Source organism: Phyllopteryx taeniolatus, chromosome 1, assembly GCF_024500385.1.
Source record: "Phyllopteryx taeniolatus isolate TA_2022b chromosome 1, UOR_Ptae_1.2, whole genome shotgun sequence".
NCBI lineage: Eukaryota > Metazoa > Chordata > Actinopteri > Syngnathiformes > Syngnathidae > Phyllopteryx > Phyllopteryx taeniolatus.
The window spans coordinates 6,072,979-6,096,243 of record NC_084502.1 but is presented as its reverse complement, the minus strand read 5'-3'; the positions used below and the strand labels follow the sequence as shown (position 1 = coordinate 6,096,243).

General features: G+C 43.5%; 3 protein-coding genes across 7 annotated transcripts in view; all 3 read left to right on the top strand.

Moving 5' to 3' along the window:
• The window catches only part of gnas (GNAS complex locus), a 36,732-nt gene extending 30,271 nt beyond the window's left edge, over positions 1–6,461 (top strand). For both annotated transcript variants that reach the window (XM_061766562.1, XM_061766571.1), the window contains 5 exons: positions 296–354; positions 455–575; positions 2,119–2,249; positions 2,447–2,514; positions 4,705–6,461. In XM_061766562.1, coding sequence (XP_061622546.1) covers positions 296–354; positions 455–575; positions 2,119–2,249; positions 2,447–2,514; positions 4,705–4,851 — 526 coding nt within the window. In that variant the 3' untranslated portion in view covers positions 4,852–6,461. The remainder of the gene's footprint in view (positions 1–295; positions 355–454; positions 576–2,118; positions 2,250–2,446; positions 2,515–4,704) is intronic.
• Positions 6,462–9,317: 2,856 nt separating this feature from the next.
• On the top strand, positions 9,318–14,469 carry LOC133474630 (vesicle-associated membrane protein-associated protein B-like). Of its 3 annotated transcripts, none has more exons than XM_061766475.1 (6): positions 9,318–9,646; positions 10,227–10,379; positions 11,552–11,655; positions 12,192–12,272; positions 12,478–12,654; positions 13,544–14,469. In XM_061766475.1, the coding sequence occupies exons 1-6, from the start codon at positions 9,589–9,591 to the stop codon at positions 13,715–13,717; spliced, it is 747 nt and encodes a 248-aa protein (XP_061622459.1). In that variant the 5' UTR covers positions 9,318–9,588; the 3' UTR covers positions 13,718–14,469. The 3 variants fall into 3 exon arrangements, with proteins under 3 accessions (XP_061622459.1, XP_061622450.1, XP_061622441.1); XM_061766466.1 differs by lacking the exon at positions 9,318–9,646 and adding an exon at positions 9,676–9,816 and having other exon boundaries at positions 12,529–12,654; XM_061766457.1 differs by lacking the exon at positions 9,318–9,646 and adding an exon at positions 9,679–9,816.
• Positions 14,470–15,540: 1,071 nt separating this feature from the next.
• LOC133474621 (charged multivesicular body protein 4b-like) lies at positions 15,541–22,360 on the top strand. Of its 2 annotated transcripts, none has more exons than XM_061766444.1 (5): positions 15,541–15,877; positions 18,295–18,472; positions 19,062–19,176; positions 19,606–19,729; positions 21,295–22,360. In XM_061766444.1, the coding sequence occupies exons 1-5, from the start codon at positions 15,694–15,696 to the stop codon at positions 21,357–21,359; spliced, it is 666 nt and encodes a 221-aa protein (XP_061622428.1). In that variant the 5' UTR covers positions 15,541–15,693; the 3' UTR covers positions 21,360–22,360. The 2 variants fall into 2 exon arrangements, with proteins under 2 accessions (XP_061622428.1, XP_061622418.1); XM_061766434.1 differs by having other exon boundaries at positions 15,545–15,877; positions 21,292–22,360.
• The last annotated feature ends 905 nt before the right edge of the window (positions 22,361–23,265 follow it).

Here is a 23,265-nt window from a genome sequence, read left to right as displayed (position 1 = left end):
ATTTGTATTGTTTTCAAACGAGCATGCCAAATACCAAATAAAACAGAAAAACAAGATCAATGCGCATTTCTTTTGAACGGGATTAGTTTTGGTAGTAATAGCCTATTTCAAGTTAAAAAAAAAAAAAAAAAGTAATCTTGTCGTGGGTGGACATGAAAATATGATTACAAATGAATTGGATTTGATCACAGCTTACTCAATTCAATCCATTGTCAACATTGTATGACCAGCTCAGACTGCCACATGGTGTCAGTATTTCACTTCTGAACCCTCGCGTATGTCGTTTGATTGACAGCATGTTTGACGTTGGCGGTCAACGGGATGAACGCCGAAAGTGGATCCAGTGCTTTAACGGTAACCGGCGACGTAGTTTACCTTCTCTTGATTCGCTCAACGCAAAGTCTTCGCCGCGTTTGTGACTTGTCTGTTTTTCGTGCCTTCTTCATCTTGGCAGACGTGACGGCCATAATCTTCGTGGTGGCCAGTAGCAGTTACAACATGGTGATCAGAGAGGACAATCAGACCAACCGTTTACAGGAGGCTCTCAACCTCTTCAAGAACATCTGGAACAACAGGTGAAGGGAGAGAGGAACTGTCAAAAGTCACCAAATGAAAATCCGGTGTTGTGAATGATTTCGGCACATCCATCCATTTTTCTGCCTCGCTTATCGTCACGAGGGTCGCGCGTATGCTGGAGCCTATCCCAGCTAACTACGGGCAGGAGGCGGGGTGCACCCTGAACTGGTTGCCAGCCAATCATATAAACAATTGCCCATTCGCACACACGTTCATACCTACCTCCTAGTTAGAGTCTTCAATGAACCTACCGTGCATGTTTTGGGGATGTGGGAGGAAACCGGAGTACCTGGAGAAAACCCACGCAGGCCGGGGGGAGAACATGCACACTCCACACAGGCGAGGCCGGATTTGAACCCGGATCCTTACAACTGTGAGGCGGATGTGCCAACTCGTCGTCCGCCGTGCCGCACATGCATGCAGTATAGTCAAATTAGGGATTATTCTCCGGCCTATTCCAAGATTTGACAGGAAACATTTCAGAGAACTGATTAATCAGACTATTCATTTGAAAATTAAATAACTTTTTGGGATCCCTTAATAGGCAGAACATTGTACTTGCACAGCGGGAGAGGGGTTTTCAACAAAACGTACTGAATGGAATCCCTTGATGAACTGATTCGTTCCTTTGTCAATTCATTTGAGCTCAGCCGCGAGCTTGCGTCACATGAGAAACACGATGGTTGCCAGACGGCTCGCGTCGAACCTCGCGCCGTCACCGCCCGGGCCGGAGGAGCTTCGGCAGCGCAAACTTCACACCGCAATCCACCATTGTTGTTGTTGTAAATGTTGGCGGTGTTCACACACGGTCACGCGAGAACTGTTTATAGCCATTTAAGACACTGGCCAAATCCCAAAGCAATCATACATCAAAACCGCTACCGCCAAAACCTGTCGAAAGACGCCGAAGTCCAGGCGTGGCGTTCTTGGAGCCCAGACCTCAAGCCTCTCCAGAGTCCGGAGGGCGCTCAAGGTTAACATCATTTGCATGATCTTGAAGAATAGGCTTACATCCCTCAGGAGAATTGGGAAAAACAACAGGAATCGGTTGTTGTCAGTTTTGGGTGCATGGGTCATTTTAGCCACAGCGTTTAGTTTTTTCCGGCCTCATGCAGATGGTGTCTTTGTTCTTGGGAATGCAAACCATTTTTAAACTCTTTGGGTTAGGGTTATGTCATTGGAGAGAATAAGGGCATGTTTTGATTTCATGAAGTGGCTAATAATTGTTTACCTTAACTGTATATAAAAGGAATTATGAGTGTTTTTTGAATGCATTTTACCTTTCAAAAGCCACTTTCCGGTCTTGTCTGTGAACTGTCCTGATTTTTCTCTTCAATGGTTACATAACCACGTGTTGTGAGGTTTCCGTAGCAACAAATGTGCAGCACGTCAGTTACTTACAACGTCCGGCGGCCACTGAAGTTGCACAAAATACGAGCAAACTCTTAAAACAAAGTTTTTCTCAGGAAGTGCGTAGGCCTGATTGGATGACTCAGAGTGTAATCCAAAGTGTTGTGTTGTGTTGTGTTGTGTTGTGTTCAGGTGGCTGCGAACCATCTCTGTCATCTTGTTCCTAAATAAACAGGACCTCCTTGCAGAGAAAGTGCTGGCAGGGAAGTCCAAAATTGAGGAATACTTTCCGGAATTCGCCCGCTACACTACACCGGATGATGGTGAGCGGTCCTTGTCCAGATCTTGACCCAAACTCGCGTCGCGTAAAATGTTAACGTACACGACAGATAGTTTGATAGTTTATCGTTCTTTGGATGAGCAATACGGAAGGCAATCAAGCTGTTTCCCCCTCGCCAGTTCTCCTGATATGTTGATGACCTTTGTGATCCTTCACTGAGGTGTTTCATACTCTTTGCAGCGACGCCAGAGGCTGGAGAAGATCCCCGTGTTACAAGGGCAAAATACTTCATAAGAGATGAATTCCTGGTGAGCACAAATGTTTCTTAGTTGTTTGACATTGATTCCTGGTGGCCTGGCCTCATTAAAAACAAGTGCTCAAAGACACATTTTGGGGAAACTCACATGCATCTTTTGAAAATACAGTGAAACCTCTAACAAAATCCATTCTGGGACACCGCTCTACCTCCCCTTTCCAGTTTCCCCCCAAAAATCTAACCGAAATCTAAATAAGGGAGCTTTAAAAAAATAAGGGGTCAAAGTGTCCGCATCAGAAACCCGTTTTTGGTCCGATCCATATCATCTCGGAGGCGTTCAACGTCGGAGGCTCCACTGTAAATCGATTCGTCATTTCGATTCTTCTCAAGAAATATGTAGATTGTGTCGACTTCAATTTACATTTTGAGATTTTAGGGTTCCATTACCAATTTCACAGGTGACGCAATCTGAGGCAAAATACGGTGCTTAGCAGCAACCAGCAGAGGGCGCTGTTAAATTAGCCTCTGTTAGTGAGCTTTATTGTTGAAATTAAGATAGCTGTGGGGGATTTTCTCCCTACTATATTTAAAATCAAATTGCATAAATGTTAGCTGGCTAACAGACTTAATTTTCCCCATCTTTGGTCATAGAAATGTGAATTTCCTATTAAGTACAACCAAACAACAAAAACCGCTGTGACTTTATGCACTACATGAGTAAGAAGGCGGTGCAAAAATAAATATAGGTTGATCTCCATCCATTTGGATATCATGTAAAACGTAATGTATTTCTATAGTTCGGTTTAAAAAAATAAAATAAAATATTCACTACTTTGATTATTATAGCGAAGGTTGAGCGATGTGGCCTTGAAAAAAAAAAAAAAAAAAAAATCCTGATTTGAACCTCTTTTTTTTTTTTCATTTTGTTGTAGAAAAAGAAAATGACAGACATTTTCAAAACGATTTATTTATTTAGTTAATTATTTATGTATCTACAGTATGTTTCCTTCTGGGGTTTGTTTTATTTCTCCTGGACGAGCTTTGCAACTGTTTTCCTCACATTGAGTTGTACAAGTGTGGCAAGGTGACCTCTGTAAAATCTTAACAGCTTGGAAGTACATATAAGGTATATATAAACCTCTTAACGGGTGGATAAATCACTGCTTTTGCTACGTATGAATAGGCACCCTGTGATTGCATTCTTCTGGGCTTCTTTCTTGACATATGGACAATGTGAAAAAGATTTAGCTCATGTCTTTTGTTTGTTATCATAGTGGGGATTTAATTAAAAAAAATTTGGGGTGGGAGGCAGTCAGTGGGAAAAGTCGCTAACTTGGCAACACTAAAGGCTTCTTTATACTCGCGCGGAGGGCGACCGCCCTGACGTCACTGCGGCTGTCCCGCGCGTAGTTTGCCTTTATACTCGAGCGCAACCCACGCGCGCAGTTTTGAAAGTGTGCTGCAGTTCACCTCCGAGTCGGGGGGTGTCGCTACGGCTGCTACTGGCTAAGAGTTTCCTCTGCATTATTTGGGCCATTTCTGGTTTTTACTTTCCTTTCCGTAACAAGGAACAAAGCAACAACAATGGCGACCGTGGAACAGTGTCTGCTAGAACAAATGGACCTAGATGACCAGATGATACGTTTATTTATGCTGCAAAATCGTAGATGCTACGTAGAACCGGGGGGCACGCCGAGTACGTCATCACAGCATGAGACTAAAACGGACCAATGACGGGAGATGATCTCCGCGGCGTTCTACGCGCAACAACAATTTTTGCCACAACACCGTTTTTTGTAATGCAAAAAAAATGATAAAACATTGTTTTGACTGACATGCATCGCTCGAAATATGGAGCCTACATTGTTGATTTTTCTTTTGTTGGTTGTCGCGCTAAGACAGCTTACTTAGTATCCTTGAAAAGTAATGTACATAGAGGATACGTTGTTTTCGCTACAAAGAATGTGTGAGGCCAAGTGGGAAATCACAAATTTGAATATTACATAAGAAACAATGGTTTTCAATACAAAAATGAGCGACAAATGGGCCTTCTGAAAAGTATTTTCTTTTTGTAATGAATCATTGTGTTTCACTTTTTGACCTGCATGACTGAAATAAATGAACTATTTATCTACTAGATACGATGTATCTATACAGTTGGACAAACACACGCACACATTTTCAGCAATCTGTTTTAAGGGCATCTAAATACTGAGATGATGTGATTTTGTTCCTTCTCTAGAGGATCAGCACGGCGAGTGGAGATGGGAGGCACTACTGCTACCCCCACTTCACTTGCGCCGTCGACACGGAAAACATCCGCCGCGTCTTCAATGACTGTCGAGACATCATCCAGAGGATGCACCTGCGGCAGTACGAGCTCTTGTGATGTTCTGGCCCAAACAAAAAAGAGAGGAAAAAGCAAAAGAAAAACAGATACTTGGGAACACCCCGAGTCTTTGAACTCTTCCACAGACATGCCAAAAAGACACTTCACACAGTACACGATGCCAACTTTCCCTCGCTGCTAACTCCATTCTGATCACTTTGGCCACTTCCCCCCCCGCCCCTCTCAGCCACACAGTCTGGACTGGAATTGACTTTACATTCGGAGCCGCTTGGAGCGCTGCTACTTTGGTGGAACGAGAGAACTGTCGCGCGTACATGATAACAGATCTCATATCTACTAGACAGAAATACGAGTGTCATGCTCAGGATTTGAATCAAAACTGCTTGCGAGCATGAGGACACACACACACACACACACGTCGCAGTCTTTCCTATCACATATGCATATCGTGGTATTCAAAAGTGACATTTCCTCTCACACACAGATGGAGCAAATCTGCATTTAGTGAATTGCAAAACGAAATCCAGAAACTGCTCTGCAGAGTGGCCTTTTCATCAAAGAGCCAGTTTTGTTTTTGTTTGCTTTTTGCGTTGAGATTAAACACATCGGGGCCCGGCGACAGTGTCAACGGACGTTTGAAAAGCAAAGGAGGAGGTGTGTTCTCTTTGTCCGTCTTGTCCGCAAATGGGACCGCGGGTGGGCCTCCTGCCCCTGCTGGAATTTGAAATCAACATGTGGGACAAAGGACGGGAGTTGACCACAGAGATAACCTTGTACATGTGAGTTGAAGACTTCTACGGGACTTAGCAAACAGGGCAAAAAGCATCCAGTACATTATCTGAGTTCGAGAGAAATGTCTTTTTTTCAACACAGCTTTTTTTTTTTTTTTTTTCTTCTTCTTACTTTTTGGGGGGGTCTGAGTGGACTTGTGTGCCATTGTGCCCTGCGTGCTTTCTCTCTCCGTTTCTCTCCTTCTCCTTCCCCTTTTCCTCCTCTGACCTGCGTCTGCACTAAAGAGGAAAAAAAAAGAATAATAATTCTAAAATTTAAAGGGAGGAAGAAAATGGCAAAAATAAACGGGACACTTTTTTTCCTCCCCCATCCTTTGTCCGTTTTAGTTTACTTTCCTGCTGAACTATTATTCTTGTACAGACTGTAAAATGTATTATTTTGTACAACTTTATTGAGGAAAAAAATAACTTTTAGAAGATCCCTGTGCCTTGATCACGACTGTACGTGTGTAATGAGCTAAAGTGGGTGTCATACTGCGCTGTATAGCTTGGCCAATTAATACCGCCCCCTTCGCTTCACCACTTCCTTCCTTTTCCTCTTCATCTTCATCTTCATCCCCATCCCCCAGGCAGCCTACATGTCTCTCTTTAGGACCCGGGGGACACACATTTGTAGCTTTTTGTAGGTTCATTTCTCTTCCTCATATTTCCCCCTTATGATTTAAATGTCTATTTTTGGATCCATATATCCCTGAACGGATGAATATATGAAATGTATATGGATTTTAAAAACACAAAAAGGTATTTTATTAGGAATCGAATCACAAATTGCACACTCGACAGTGTTGCTTCGAAGAAATTGTTGTTCTCGCATACATTTTGGAAGGTTTCAAAGGGAAAATGAACCAATGCAAAACATTGCCTTGTTTTTTTTTTGTTTGTTTTTTTAAAACAAGTCATTCTTTTTGCTACCAAAATATCTCACACAAAAAAAAGACCAAAAATTATTTTCACTTTATTTGTGGAGGAGAAGAAGGGGGGGGGGGGGGGGGCGGGGCAGTGGGTCCTTCTTCTTAACCTGCACATCAGAGTCATCTCTCATTTTATGTATGCGTCATTTATGAGTCTTCTGAACCGGAGCTCTTGAGAAATAAAGATTTTTTTGGGGGGGTGAAGAGAGCGCCAGGTCCTTCCTTGTACATGTGCAACAACACTTTACATCCACAAGCTGCATGTTGGCACTCCCTTAAATTGCAGGAGGATGTGGAATTTCCTGTCGTCTCGTCTTTCCCCATCTGATAGACATTAGCTATGCAAAGCTTTGAGCGTAAAGGTCCTCAAATGACTGATATGTGGACGATTGCTCTGAAGCTCAAAGTGTGGGCACTGAAGATTAAAAGGATCTAAACAAGTACAGTATGTACTGCTAACAATATCATCTTAATAATAGTCTGGAACCTCAAAGGTCGAACATGTTTCGGGTTGATTGTCGACCTTAGTTGTTTGCATTTAGAATGTTTTTTTTTTTTGTTTTTCTCCTCTCCCTTGGCAAATAATGGTAATTGGATTAATACATTGCAGTCAAGCTGTCAACTGGAAAGCAAAATGCAGTTGCTCCTGATGCTGTGTCCTCACAGCAGACGGCGTTAAAGCGCTTTAAGCTTTGAGTGCCTTGAAGGTAGAAAAGCACCGATGGCCTATCAGCCATGTTCCAAGTGGCATTTTGGAATCACCTAACTGTATGAAGAAATTATAAAATGTTGAACATTACTGTGTTGTACGCAGTGCAGGTGTGCAGAGGGAAGGTTTACGGCTTGTTAGTCTTACCGCTTATAAGGCGGAACTGTGCTCGATTTGTGCTGTACGTTCTGTTACTTGCTTTTGTCGTCCTTGACAAATTCTAGCTGGAAGTCAGGATGGACACGTGCCGTTTCCGGTTCTATGTTCACTATCACATTTTTGCCATCACGCACGATGGCTTTTCAAACTTGAGGTTTTTGTGCATACTTCCCGAACATTCTGGTCATACTCCAAAATGGACGGCTGGAGAGGTTCCGCGGTAGCTTGTCGTCTTAAGCATACTCCGCTTTCCACCCTTCGATTGGCTGGTGACCTGTGCAGGGTTTACCTTGCCTCTGGCCCGCAGTCAGCCGCAGCTTACAGTACCTGCTGCCAGAACGAAGGGCAAGTGCTCTAGACAATGCATCGATGGATGGACTCGGTTTTCCAGATGGAACTTGTGATTTTGCTGCCGCTATCACGGTGTGAAAGTAGAATGCCACTGGAGAGCAGTGTTTCCCAGCCTTTATTCACCACCTAAGGCACACATTTTACACGGCACATCAACAGACAAAAACGTCGCAAATAGTATTAATACTGAAATAATGATGCTCTTGTCTTCATGTGCTCGCAAATTGACTTAGCGTGGATTCTGGGCCTGTTAAACTGAACACAAAACTGACATATGTGAAGCCACGAATGAATGACAACAGGTTTATTGTACTTTCTGCCATCTAACGGACGAGCAATTGAATTGTTCCGCCTGTCACTGTGTTGCTAACATAGATGAAAAACGATATGTTTGTAATTCAATTTCAGACAAATTAAGTGAAATTGGATCATTTCCCACAGCACCCTGGATTATCTCACGGCACAAGTGCGCCACAGCCATCCCGTTTGGGAATCACTGAGTCTAGGTTGTCCAACTCTAGAAAGCGACCACTTTGTTTCATCCTGAGGACCACTCGCAGATGTCATTGCCACACTGAAGCGCAACAGACACATGCATAGAAATATAGCTTGTATAGCAAAGTAAAGAGAAACACGCTTACACAGTGTTATATTACAAAATGTTTGTTTTTCAACCCAAAAAAAATTCTGAGAAGAAATTGTATTCCAAGAGTGTTCTCAAACATTAAATGGCTTGTTTAACCGTCAGGCCTTGATTGAATTAACTAACCTTGCATTGTTGGGTTTCAAAATATATATATAAAATTGTAGGTCTTTTGGTTCTATTATTGTTTGTTTTTAATACCAGTTCTTGTTAGCACAATAATAAACACAGTTTTTATTTGGAACCCTTCGAATTCCAATTTGTTTGAACAATGCACAGGTTGTAAAACAACCCCAAAAAATGAAATTGACATACATTCTCAGTACCATTTTTTTTTTATTTTGCTTTTTACAGACAGCAGAGAAAAAAAACAATTATTCTCATAATTTCATATATGCATCATTCTTTTGGTCCATTAGTGTGTAGTAAGCCATTAATCACCTTGTTTGGAAACTAAGAATATGAAATTACTCAATTTTCCCAAAAATGATACAAAATTTCAAAAAAATCTATTTTACTTAAATTATATGAGGAATTGAAAAATGGAGTTTTCATGGGTTTCAATTGGCCAAAAGTGGCCAAGAAAAGGTACAATAAGATGTAAACAGCATATTATTGATATCATTTAAGAACAGAAGTTGGAAATAGCAAAACCAGTTGTTTGAATCTTGTTGTCTATATATATCTATCTATATATATATATATATATAGATATATATTTATATATATATATCTATATATATATATGTATATATATATGTATATATATATACACATATATATATATATCTATATATATATAGATAGATAGATAGATAGATAGATAGATAGATAGATAGATAGATAGATAGATAGATAGATAGATAGATAGATATATATATATATATATATATATATATATATATATATATATATATATATATATGCCCCCTCGCCAATCCTTCTTCCGTCCTCACCGTCCCTCCCTTCGCTGCCACACGCAAAGTTAGCAAATTAGCTTCGAGCAGCTGTCGGTGGCAGTCACTTCAACCGGGCGCTTCTTTCATATTATATCCGCCATCGTAGCCCGTGTCCGCCCCCTCCTCGAACGAAGCAGCGGACGTTTCTTCCGATTCCGAAGCCGACCGGCCGCTGCGTCGCCTCTCCGGGCTTCCTGCGATCCAAATTGCCGCCGCCGCCGCCCCGACCGCGACAAGGAAGAAGCTGTGGGACATGGCCAGACCAGAACAAGTCCTGGTGCTGGAGCCTCAACACGAGCTGAAATTCAGAGGTAAGGCCACCGGGGCAGGGCCGGTGACGCCTCGGTGGCCCCACACTCGAGCATGTCGTACAACGCAGCCCCCCCACCCACGCACCCACCCCCGGCGTTGCTTTCCCGCGGTCTTCGTTGTCATATGTCCCCGAAGCGCAGGCGAATGGCGTCCACGGCGTCCGTTGGAGGTGAAATGGCGTTTTTCCAGGCTAGCAGCTTAGCCTCCAAACTGCTAGCTTAGCGGTCATTGCGGCGTCACAGCAGGCCCGCCGTCCGTAACGTCCGTTGACTCGCTGCTTTTTAAACTTATGTGCTTGCTCTCTTTTGAAGTACGTTTTTTTTGAAAACTACTATGCAGTCTCAAGCATGCCTCTCCAGTGCTTTCTACCTTGCAGAGCTTTTAATCTTTTAGTCGCATCCACATTATTGGAGGCTAGCCAATGTTGGGAGATTTGTTCATTAAAAAAAAAAACGATTGAATGTTAATGGGGAGGCTTTACGTGGTTGTAATACCGATGTTCAAAAAAAACCCATTGACATCACAGGTTTTCTTAATCAAATCATTGGGCTCAATTTCTCTGTGTGTTTTCATCTTCAGGACCGTTCACAGACGTCGTCACCGCCACTCTGAAGCTCACCAACCCCACAGATCGAAATGTGTGTTTCAAAGTCAAGACCACCGCGCCTCGCCGTTACTGCGTTCGCCCAAACAGCGGCGTCATCGACTCCGGAACCTCCATCAATGTTTCTGGTTAGCATTCGCAGTCATGCGGGATATGCTGACGGCTTTCGCTTTCTTTTGTAATACGCTACGCGTCGAAAGAGGAAGGAAGCCGTTGATCCGTTCGGTTAACGCTAACGGAAACAAATTCAACAAAACCGTCGCCGTCACGGGTGCATTTATCAACTGGTTGAGGGTGCTATCGCGCCGACGGAAATGGGACCAAAACAGGAAGTAGAAACCTACCAAACTAAAACATCAGTTAACAGGACCGACCGTTGGTCATCCACATCACATCACATCACAGCTCTGACTGGCATGGTGCTGAAACTCTCGGTCACACTGGACAAAAGTACAGGTGCATCTCAGATTTTCACTTACTGAAATACATGGAAATGTTTCCACAATATTCCAATTTATGGAGGCGAAACCTGTACTCGGACACACAAGTCAGCCGACGTGATCGTAACTCTCCTTCTCCTCCCACAGTCATTCGTTCAGCCAAAGTCTTGCATTCCGCCAACAGAAAAAGTAAGACACAGTTTAGCCCAAGTGAGGCCTCGTGATGAGTGCTGATGGCTCACCAGACATGCTGACATTCATTATCGGGACACTTGAAGACATTCCCCCCCCCCCCCAAAATGGGCTGAGCTTCAAATTTAATCCACTTGAAGGCATTTGATGTATAATAGGCACCGCCGTATATCTAATAATTCTGATCCCTATCCGATATCAGGCAGCACGGGAACGTGGTTAGTGTGTCTGCCTCGCCGTTCTCAGGTTCGGGCTTTCAATCGGGGCTCTGGTCTTGCTGTGTGGCATCTCCATGTACTCCCTGTGTTTTGTGTGGGTTTTCTCCAAGTACGCTACGCTGGCCTCCTTCCACATTTCGAAAACATTCATGTTAATTGACTAAATTGGCCCCAGGTGTCAATGGAAGTGCAAATGGTTGCTTGTTTCTGCAGGTGCATCGAAACAAAAATGGAATTCCAAAACCATGCATTTCTGTCGTTCAATTCAAAAACTCAAACGTGTCGATTCGCTACATTAGCGTGGCTTAGTCACGGAGTACGGCACATTCAAACTTGGCGTATAAATGAGGGTTACATCGCAGCAACAACAACAGAGGAGCCCGTGTATACGTGACTTCAAGTATGATTATTGAATTGTACGAGTAAATCCAATTTGTATTCCCTGTACAGTCATGCTGCAACCTTTCGACTACGACCCCAATGAGAAGAGTAAACATAAATTCATGGTGCTGTCCGTGCTGGCTCCCTACGACATGACAGACATGGAGGGCGTCGTGAGTATCCGCACACATCAAGGCCGATTCCGTCCGCTACGCTGCAATGATCGAGCGCTTTCGACTAATAGAGTGGAAGCACCGAGGTCGAGGACAGTCCCTTCTCGGAGATTGGGTTTTCACGTGTGATTCGTTTGGATTTGGAAACCATGTATCCCACAGGAAATAACAGATGATGAAAAAAAGAATCTGTCCGTAGTACTCGTGACATATTGGTCATTTTAGAGTAACATGTTGACGTCAAAATAAACTAACCACTGTTAATGTTAAAACAACAACAAAAAAAGCACTGAACTCAATTTTAATGACAGATCATAAAGGTGTCATAGAAATATATGCTGCAGATGCGCCTCACATTTGTCACGTAACTGATGAAAAGCTAAGTTAACCACTGGTTAATATTAACCCTTCCATACGATAAAACACTGTAACATTCATAATAAATGATGTAGGCGAGGGTGTCAAGTTGAAGAATATCGTGAAAGATGCTCACTCATCGGTCTTGTCTCTTTCTTTCGCGATGACGACATCCACAGTGGAAGGAGGCCAAGCCGGAGGAACTCATGGATACAAAGTTGAGATGTGCCTTCGAGATGCCTCTCGAAAATGACAGCGTGGTAAATCTCACATGCTCGTTGGCTGCAAAATCATCCATATTTTGATTTACATCAGCAGTTCAGATTTCGTCACCATTTGCAACTGGTCACGGTATCATCCATGACCAGCTTAGTTTTTGGGGTTTTGTTTGTTTAATGGAATCCCCTTCCTGCCCTGCCACCTGTTCACACGTCTCCTCCACCTTCCACTGCCATCTCTCTGCAGCATGAGCCCGAAAGCTACCACACTGTGCATTCCTCTACCTCTTCTGTTAAGACGGAGCACGTCGCGCTGCCAAAGTCGTCGTCGCTGGATGACGGGGAGGTGAAGAAGATCACGGAGGAGTACAAACGGCAGCAGGCAGACGTGCAGAGGCTACGGGAAGAAAACAAACAGATCCGGGTGAGACTTCCTCGCCCCTTTTCAACGGAGCTCCCACAAAACTCGTGCATCAGTGACCGAAAGAATAGAACATTCTTTTATCCACCGTTGCCTTTTTACGCAGAACCCAGCAAAGTGGGTTCCTCCCCTAACTGTGTTTGCCGTCGCACAGTAAAGCGCCATTCCGCTTTTGGATAATGAGATAATTTGGATGTGTGACGATCTCAACGGCAGGGCCTTAACAATCGCTTTCAACACAACAGGTCGGGAGAATTGAATTGAGTCTGAGTTGGGCGCTGTGGAGAATACCCTTATAATACAGGTCTCTCTCTCTCTCTATATATATATATATAATGCCTCACTTACGGTACGCTAGCATTTATTGTTGGTCTTCAATATATGCGGAACATACAGAGGGCCAAAATTACTTTTCACAAAAAGCAAACCATAAACATAGACGTAAAACATCCATGCCGTTTGTTGCGTGAAGCGGTTCTAAACAAAAGAGGTGTGGCGTCCCCCTTCACCGGTGGCTCAAAGACGTTGCGATCACACCGTGCGTGACGTCCCGCCCGTTGGCTACAAGCCAACTTGAAAGGAGCCAAGCAACTGTCGCGTCCGCTTTTGAGTAACATGACGTACAGAGAGCATTTGGCTCGGCATTTTCAGCAGTCTCCTCTAGCTTCCACATCGCTCCTCATCTCCTCCGGGCCACTTGGCTGACTCTCCTCGCTCAGCTCAGCTGTCCAGTCGTAGTCGTAGATGGCTCGGTCCCTGTTTACGGGGATGACTGTATCGTACGTTCTCATTAGTGCCCTCTTGTGCACAAACTATTCCACGACGACATTCATTTTTTTTCCCATGCTCATTTGGTTCGCGTATGTGTTTGCGCACTCCCTCTTCACGGCAGGAGAACAACGGGCTGCGGAAGAGAATAGTGACGGTGGCCGCGGCCGACTCCTACCCTTCCTCCTCTGTCGTGGCGGCCTTGGCCACGAGGAACGAAGGCCTGAGCGCCCGCGTGGTGGCGCTCTGCGTCCTCTTCTTTGTCATCGGCGTCATTGTCGGCAAGCTGGCCCTGTAGGTGCGCGGACGGACGGCGCCGTGCCGGACAGATGGATGGCCGGTGGCCCGGAAGGACACGTTTCGTCGACGGCGACATGAGGAGGTCTTCTTGGCTTTACATTTTCTCTCTTGTTCTTCTTTTTAACCTTAAAGGCAATATTGTTGGGGCTTGTCGTGGCAGGGCTAAAAAGAAACGTTTGAATGTGTTCAAAGAAAACAAAGTTAAACCTTAGGTTTTCTCTCTCTTTTTGTGTGTGCGTGTGAAATAATCACCACCTACAATCCAGTGGCTCCGTCCATCGCTCTCGATCCTAAAGAGCTTGCACAGGTAACAGCGGTGATGTGGCTCAAGGCTTCCATTGATTACTGACTGATGTCACTTAAACACATCCTCCTATTATTGATAACCCACAGAGAGATTGAACACTAGTGAAGTGAACATTTATATTCTGGACTTCCAACTTTATGTTTGTGTGTGTTTGCGTTGAGGGTGAGAGGGTGGGTGCGTGCATAAAAGCACATCGGATTCCTGTAATAGAGGTTATCGGGGTTTTTGGTCCAGTCTCGGCAATCAGAACCATAAAGAGAATCTCCTCTCATCATGTGATTCCGAGATGTATTCAGTTTTCCCAGAATGCACTTTGCCCGCAATGGCCCTCCACTTGTGTGCGGAAAGACCGTAGCCGCTAACTCATTACGAGCCGTGAACTTCATGCAAAACCAATGTGGACGTTTTCAATAAACACTTGTATGCAACAATAGTAAAAACTCTCACTGGTTCATATTTGCTTGCCTACATCTGTGTTACTATCGTGTTTTATACTAATTACAAATGATGTATCTAGATATTGGTGAATCCACAATTTCTAGAGTATGTGAACCCTTTGGAATTCCCTGGATTTTTACATTTATTGATCACAAAAATAGACGGTCTACTTCAACTAATACCACACAAATGATGGTTGTCATATTTTTATTGGATAGAGCACGTAAATGTAATGAGTGCGTGGTGGAACAACACCATGTACCCCATGACTAATGACTTCTCCGATGGCAAATCAGAGTCTGTAGTCGGACAACTTGGGGTCCAATCAATGTGTTGTCATTGGTGGTGTTGGTTATAGCTGCCCTGCCCTTAAAACGAGTTCTCAAGGAGCGTTGCGCAATGGGAATCATGCCTCACTCAAAAGAGCTCTTAGAAGACCTCTAATTAGTTAACTTGGTAACCTTTCCCAGCTTCTTGCAAAGTATCTTCAAAAGCTTGAATGTTCATCAATCCACAGTAAGACATTGTCTATAAATACAGAAAGTTCAGCAGTGTCGCTTCTCTCCCGAGGAGTGGCGACCATGTAAAGATGACTGCAAGAGCACAGTGCGTCGTGACCATCTTTGATGAGGCCCACCACAACATAGCTGTGTCATCCGCATACTTCAGGAAGTGGTTGGAGTTGGATCTGGGATGACTGCTATATGCAGAATATTTTGAAGTTGGAGTAAATTGAATGGGTTCACAAATGGGGACGATGAGTCAAATCTGTCAAATAAACTCGTTCCAAAGGCCGGTGAGACCATGGGACTTAAGACGGAGATGTTTGAGTCTTATGAGGGACCAGAGATCACCGAGTTAACTTCTTTCCGTTATGGACGGGCCTTCCTTCCGTGGAACTCAGCATCGGCAGAGGAGCTCTTCCAATAGACTTATCCAGCTTCGCTGCTGAAAAAGAAAAAACAACAACGTTTAGGTCCTCTTTTTATACAGTGCACAATTTGTATTGTATTTTCCATATGTAATTTGTCCAGCAGATGGAGACAAATCTCCATCAATCATTGCGTGGCGTCATCGTGGATCATGACGTCACCCGGCCTTGTCCCGGAAATAGAGAAACATCAACAATCCTACGGGCAGGGCGAGGTGTTAAGACTAGCCAAGAGTTAGCGGAATATTTCCTCAGATATATAATTTTTAATACTGTATTAGCGTGTAGCATCACAGCCATGTCGTTGTTCGGTAAGATATTTGGCGGGGGAGGCAAAGCGGGTAAGGGACCGAGCCCACAGGAGGCGATCCAGAAACTCCGTGAAACCGAGGAGATGCTAACCAAGAAGCAGGAGTTTCTGGAGAAAAAGATTGAACAAGAGCTGAAAATTGCCAAGAAAAACGGCACGAAAAACAAGAGGGGTAAGCTACCCGCTCGCGTTTCGGCCACGGGCAGACCTGCTCGGTGTCTCAATTGCCCTTCCCTTGAATCGTTGCTCGGAGTTAGCATGTTAGCCGAATTGGCTAACGTTACATAGCTGCCGTCGTAGTTGTTGGCAGCCCCACCTGGCGACCTGACCATTCGGGCCGACGTCAGTCGAAGTATAGCAGACGAGCGTCTAAACCAGCTGTGGAAAACTCATTTTGGTCGCGGGCCACATTGGAGTCACGGTTTCCCTCAGAGGGCCGTTGACTGTGAAACGGTAGAAATGTTTAGTCACCTCATTAGTACATACAAATTGATGGATACCTAGTTTTGAACTCAGAAGTCAAGGATAAGCGTTCAACCGTTGTTCAAGTTACCATAAACACAGCATGCTTGCAATGTCTCAACGCTACTGTTTATTATTTTATCAGAATTTGAGCGATAATCATGGAAGTTGACACAGATGATTTGCTTTCACGGGCCACATGAAATGACTTGGCGGGCCAGATTTGGGCCCCGGGCCTTGGGTTTGACACCTGTGGTCTAAACCAACAAACATGTCCACACGGAGAGAGAGAGAGATGATTTGTGTCAGAACAAGGGTTAACTGGTGTTAGGTAACCGTGTCCAAAGTAAATGGCGTGACTATTCAAGTAAAGAAAGTTCAACGCTGATAAGCCTGCGTAGATGTAACGTGGTCACAAGTTATTAGACGAGCAGAATGAGTCATGGCAGTTATACTCTTAGTGACCGGCAAGAAGTGGTGAAAAATAACATCAATTTCAGTTTTGAAAGGATTGAATTTATGAAGGGGAAAACCCACTCTTCCTTGCAGAATTGTTTTCATTCAGCAACACCTGCAGGTTTTCAAGGTCTTTCCACAGCATTTCAATAGGATTCTAGTCCGGACTTTGACGAGGCCACTCCAACACCTTCATTTATTTATTTATTTTTTTTTGGAAGCCGTTCAGAAGTTGACTTGTTGGTGTCTTTTGGATTGTTGTCCTGCTGCAGAATCCAGGTGTGCTTCAGTTTGTGGTCACAAACTGGTGGCAGAACGTTGTGCTTTATGATTTTCCGGTGAAGAGCAGAATTCATGGTTCCATCACAGCAAGTTGAACTTACGCAGCAACCCCAGACCATCACACTACCACCATGTTTGACTGTTGCTATGATGATGTTCTTATGAAATGCTGTGTTACATTTACACCAGATATAACCTTCCAAGGGGATGTGGCGCATGTGGTCAACAGTGGTTTTTGCCTTGAGCTCATAGTTGCAATATTGCCCAGTCTCTTCCTTATTGTTGAGTTATGAACACTGACCTCAACTGAGGCAAGGGAGGCCGGCAGGTTCTTTAGATGTGGTCCTGGGTTACTTCATGACCTCCTGCATGAGTCGTTGCTGTACTTTTGGGGCAATTTTGGTAGGCCGGCCGCTCCTGGGAAGGTTCACCGCTGTTCCTTGTTTTCTGCATTTGTGGACAAAAGCTCTCGCCATAGTCACTGATGGTGTAGTGGTACATTCGCCTGACTTCGGCAGCGTGGTTTCAGTTCCCACACAGTGACAGTGTGAATGTGAGTGCGAATTGTTTTCCGTGTCTGTATGTGCCCTGTGACTGACTGGCAAGCAGTCCGGCTTTTGCCCAAAGTCAGCTAGGCTCGGCTTCGGCGTCCCGTGACCCTGAACAGGATGAGCAGTATTGAGAATGGATGGATGGATGGATGGGCTCTCATGTAACCCTTTCCAGACTGATCAATTGCTTTATTTATCATCTGTTCTTGTATTTTGTTTGGATCGTGGCATTTTGTTGCAGCTTTTTGAGATCTTTTGGCCAACTTTATTTTGTCAAACTGTTTCGATTTAAAGGTCTTTTATTTTGGAAATTTAAGACCTCCATAAAGTGACTCTCTAACATGGATTTAGTATAAAAGTGTCAATTTCACCTTGCTTTTGTCATACGAGTGTCCAGAAAAGGCCCCTCTGACAGCTACTTCTGTTTGACCCAGTTTTGTATCCGCTTTGTCCATATTTGATTCCGAACGCCCCCTTTCCTCCGATTGGTTGCCTCCGTGTAGACGACCCACTGGTGAGCGCACACGTGTTTGTTATGTTGACAGCGCTGCCTCGGAGCGGAGAGGGAAGGCGGATTACTTCGCTAGTGATAAATAAGCTTGAGAAATTCAAATGACCTGATTTCAGGCCTTCTGGCAGGAAAACATCTGGTACTCAGGAATGCGTGGATGATTTCAAATCATATTTCACACGTTTAGTGAGGCACCACAGAGATAATATCACATTCCAAATACTAGAAAAAGTGGCTTTGGCAAAATATGAACCCTTAAAGGGTTGATCCTTTTTCGGTAGTCCCGTTGTAGCGCTGATCCGTTCTCGCCCGCTCTCCCTCCTGCAGCGGCTCTGCAGGCTCTGAAAAGAAAGAAGCGCTACGAGAAGCAGCTGGGCCAGATCGATGGCACGTTGTCCACCATTGAGTTCCAGAGAGAAGCTCTGGAGAACGCCAACACCAACACTGAAGTGCTGAAAAACCTGGGCTTTGCTGCCAAGGCCATGAAGTCGGCCCACGAAAACATGTAAGCCACAGCTGCCGGCTGCTCATTTGATGGATTGAAAGTTTTTGTGTTCAACTCAAAAAACAAAAAAAAAGTCCAGCCTACTGATTCTGTATGAACATGTCATGAACATGGGAAAACGGTCGAGTGACAGCCAGTTCGATAGAAGAGAGAGAGCAAATGCCAGCCAATCGCGGGGCACATGTAGACAAAGCAGTCACAGCTCAGTACGTTTTAGTATCTTCAATGAACGTAGCATGCAACTTTTTCAAATACGGGAAGAAAGCGGAATACAACAGCCCACAAGCCCCGAAAAATAGGAAATTCAGATTCAGTGTACAATGACGTATATAATTATCAGTGCCACTTGAAAGTTGCTAAAGTCAACAAGACTCATGTGACGCATCCATTTGCCGAACATTACTAATGTATTAAAATCTGCTTGAATATACTTTACACTTGGAGATGACACTGTATGCCCCAACCTAATTGCCAATTGCCAATACAAAATTGGATTATGTCCCTCACAATCAGAATCAGAATCATCTTTATTTGCCAAGTATGTCCAAAAAACCCACATTATGATTTCCATTGGCGGCTGTTGTTTCAGGGACATTGACAAGGTGGACGACTTGATGTCTGACATCACCGAGCAGCAGGAGTTGGCCCAAGAAATCTCCGACGCCATCTCGAAACCTGTTGGCTTTGGAGAAGATTTGGATGAGGTGGGAAGCGCCGTGTCTCGGAGGGCCCGGGATGTTGGATTTCATTTCACTTTGAATGGCTTGCATTCAGTCAAACAGCGAATGCACTCTTTTCTACAAGTTCCTGTCAGATGACTTCAACTCGCAACTATGTCCAGACACGCACAATGTATTTTAAATGGACTAGCGCAACAAAGCTAGATTTACCCTGCAGGTCCAAGCACCCAATTCCAATTTAATGAGTATATGCAAAACAATTTTTTTTTTGGGGGGGGGGGGGGGATTTATTTGTGTTGTTTGGGCATATTTCTTTTCGATTTGCGTTGCCATGGGGCATATGCCAACTGTGCCTATTGAGTAAAAAAAATCCAAATTGTGTTACTTGAATCGTGCAATGTAAACCCTGGTTAAAGCATACTGATATTTCGTGTCGCTCGTTGTCTTTGAAAGGATGAGCTTCTTGCTGAGCTGGAAGAACTGGAGCAAGAAGAGCTGGATAAAAATCTGCTGGACGTCGGACCAGAAAACATCCCCCTTCCAAACGTGCCTTCTACTTCATTACCTTCCAGACCTGGTGAGACCTCTTCAAATGAGCTTGTTCTTGTTTAACTTTGAGAGAGAAACTCTTTGAGGTCAACAATATTTTTCAAGTTGTCCTGGCCAAAATAAAACATGAACTAGACAAAATTCCGACATATGCGCCGACTGAAATGTCCCACAGTGTGCGCGGTTCAGCAACTATTTTTATGAGTGGCTAATTAGTCCGCCACTGGTTTCGCTGCGATTAAATATTTGAATCAACGATGAACGCTGTCACAACATTGGAGATTACAGCCAATCAAAAATACACATGAGCTTTCACTCGCGAGACAAAACGGCTGCCGCGCCGCTACCAAGCCATACAAATGCAGTATATAAAGTATCAAATATTATGTTTTACAGCAATGCTTAACTATATTTATAATGCTCCTGTGGATGAATTAGCGAAGCTTGTCCAAAATGTGCCTAAGCGGTCGGTACAGTAAAGTCAACGGGCGCTCGTTTTTGTTCTCGCTCACGTCCTCTCTCCTTAGCAACCCGCAATCTTTTTATGGTTTAATAAATGTGATAGAGTACAATATACTGTACGTACAGCCTGAAACGCCTAAATAGGTTTGCTGTTCAGGGCGCCCATATAGTATATCCAATCGCTCAATGTGCGGGGGGGTGAGTCAGCAATGGTCCAATCAGGTTCGACCCCAATGTGCAGTGTGCGGCAGGCCTTCATTTATGTCCACCTTTAAGACAATATTAGCTCTACTTCCAGACCATACGTCATATCGCTCGCCAAGTTAACGTCGCACCGAACTTAGCATAGCATGCTAACTTAGCACATAACAGGTAGGTACTTCGCAAACTTAAAAATTGAACACACACGGAAGGGCAGCGTGAACTTAACCTCTCACGGACACACATTCTGGGAAAAGATAAAAAAAAAAAATACTCCTAACTTTGTAAGTTAAATATGTCACTGTCAATATCGTAACTTACTGCTTTCTCTCTTTCCCCACTCACTCTACCATGCTGTCATTCAAGCTACGGAAGACCCCTGAAAATAGCACCCGCAAAATTCGCCTGCCTAAAAAACATAAACAAACGAGTCTTTTGTACACAGTAAATGACATTAATCGTTATTGTTGTTTGTGTTGGCCCGTAGTATTCTAATATATGTGTGTAAATGACTTTTCCTGTCGGGGCGTATTTCTGTTGCACATTTCTTTTCTTGTTCTTTACGTCTGAGTGTCGGGTGTGTTTGGCGTAGTAGTGAGCTCACGGGCATTTCCATTGTGTTGTCAAACAACTTAACGACTGAGTGAGCTCATTTCAATATTCTCATTCAGCAAACTGAACTTTTGCTGGACAACTCAAGCGCGCCAAAATTGTAACACACGGTGACTAGGACAAGTAACTTGAGTCTGATTATCAGTTTGGAAATAGTTATGCATTAGATTACTCGTTACTGAAATAAAGTGGTAATATTAGAGTAATGCGTTACTGACATCACTGCTGACCCCCAAAGCAAAATGCAGCATGCACTCTGTTATACCTTTATTTTTCTCGTTCATCTGGTAACCTTCAGTTTCTTTCGTACCACAGCAGCAAAGAAAGAGGACGACGAAGACGACATGGGCGACCTGAAACGCTGGGGGATGGAAGCCATGTAAACATAACACGATGCATCTTGCTTACCGGGATCACAGAACAGAACAGAACAGAACAGAGCTGAGCTGAGCTGAGGAAGGAAGGCACGAATGGACTGATAAGATGATGTGTGTTTGTTTGTCTTGGAAGAAATCGCCTGAACTCAATTTAACACTCCTCTCCCCCCCGCCCCAACAAAAAAGCAAACATGTTGTAGTCTTTCTTTACCCAAGTCTTAGACTTTCCACCATTTGCTCAGTTAGATAGAGGCTTGCCAACGGGGGCTCATACAGCAAAGTCACTAATATTTGAGGAGCACCTGGCCCTCAGAGTTCAGGTCAGTGTGACATTGTGACAGGACTCCCATCAACTGTGTGCACACTTTGCATTTTCATGGCTTGTGCACTCACAAAAGAGATGAGTTCTCTGTTGAATTCAAAGCCCAAGTTCCTTCTGGATCTGCGTGCTTTGGCTTAAAACACCTCCGCCCCCCTCCTAAAAGAAAGAATACACACCTGCTCCCCAGTGGTTAGTTATTTGGTGTAAATATTCCACGCATCTGTTTTTCTACGATGAAACTTCTGCCGTCGCAGAGAGCCTCTGTTTCAGTTTTGGGAAGCATGCAGCAAAAGGTGAGATGTCAGCAAACACAGAGCACGACTAGAAGAGGAAGAAGTTGAGCATTTCAACACTTTTCACCCTGATTTCTGACAATAGAGGTCTACGTTTCAAATGTTAGGATGTTAGAATGATACTACTAGCGACGATGGTCACATTTCCACTGCATCCACAAGGGGTTGAAGAAAGATTGTCACACTACTATTGCATCTTTAACAATGGTTGCATTTTGTTTCGGAGTTCAAAGTTCAAAAGTGGTTTACAGTTTCAAGTTCATGATGTACATTTTTTACATTGTGGGAAAACTGTGGAATTTCAGATGGGCAAGCATGTATGCATTTCAATCTTTTATTTATCCAGATAAGAATATTATTTGCAAATTCATTAAAAGAAAACAATTCTTGTATTTGTGTGACCTCTTTTTTTACTTTATTGTAGTTTGATTGTGGATACATACAAGCTAAGTAATTGTTTTATTATAGTCTGTGATGAAAACAATGTCTTCGAAGCACATAATTTGAACGGTATAACTCGCATCATATGCCAACTGTTGTATTGATAATCTTTTCATCATCTTAGTCAGAAATTAGTTTCAGTGAATTTTTTTTTTCAGTGTTTGGGGCCTTAGGATCAACAGCATTATTTTTATTATACTGAAAGTTGTCCCTTAATGGGTTAACGCCATTGCTTTACTCTCACCTGCTCCAAGTAGCAAAACATTCGTTAATCAGTTTATTTGAAAGGGGACAATGCAATTTCATAAAACACATGAAGTACACATGGTTAAAAAAGCCAGAATTAGCCAGAAGGCTAGTTTTCATCTGTAGTCCCCTGATGTAAAAAAGCAGTAAAATACATCTACAAGACAATATAATACAGGATACATAATCAAAGACTATTAAGAGAGAATAAAACCACAACATTTTCTGCATGTGTGTGTGCAAAGATCATCTGTTCCTTGTGAGCGACTATTTTCCAAATATGGAGAAGTTGTGAGCAAAAAAAAAAGAAACCGTCTCAATTCAAAAAGTGTTAAAAAATAATGTTCCTCATTTGACTGTTCCCCATCTCACACTGGCTAATGGCCATTATTACACAAGCACACCCAAACTATGACATTTTCCCCTCATAACTCTCCCGGAAATAACACAATACACACATACATCAATCTTTATTTGTAAATAGAACATGATATTTAGTCTTAGTGTATATGTGCATCAACTATATATATATATATATAATTTTTTGAAAGTGGGTTTAAATCGCTGCAGTGCTTATTTTCACCAGGAGAGGTCACTGTTACTAAAGCTT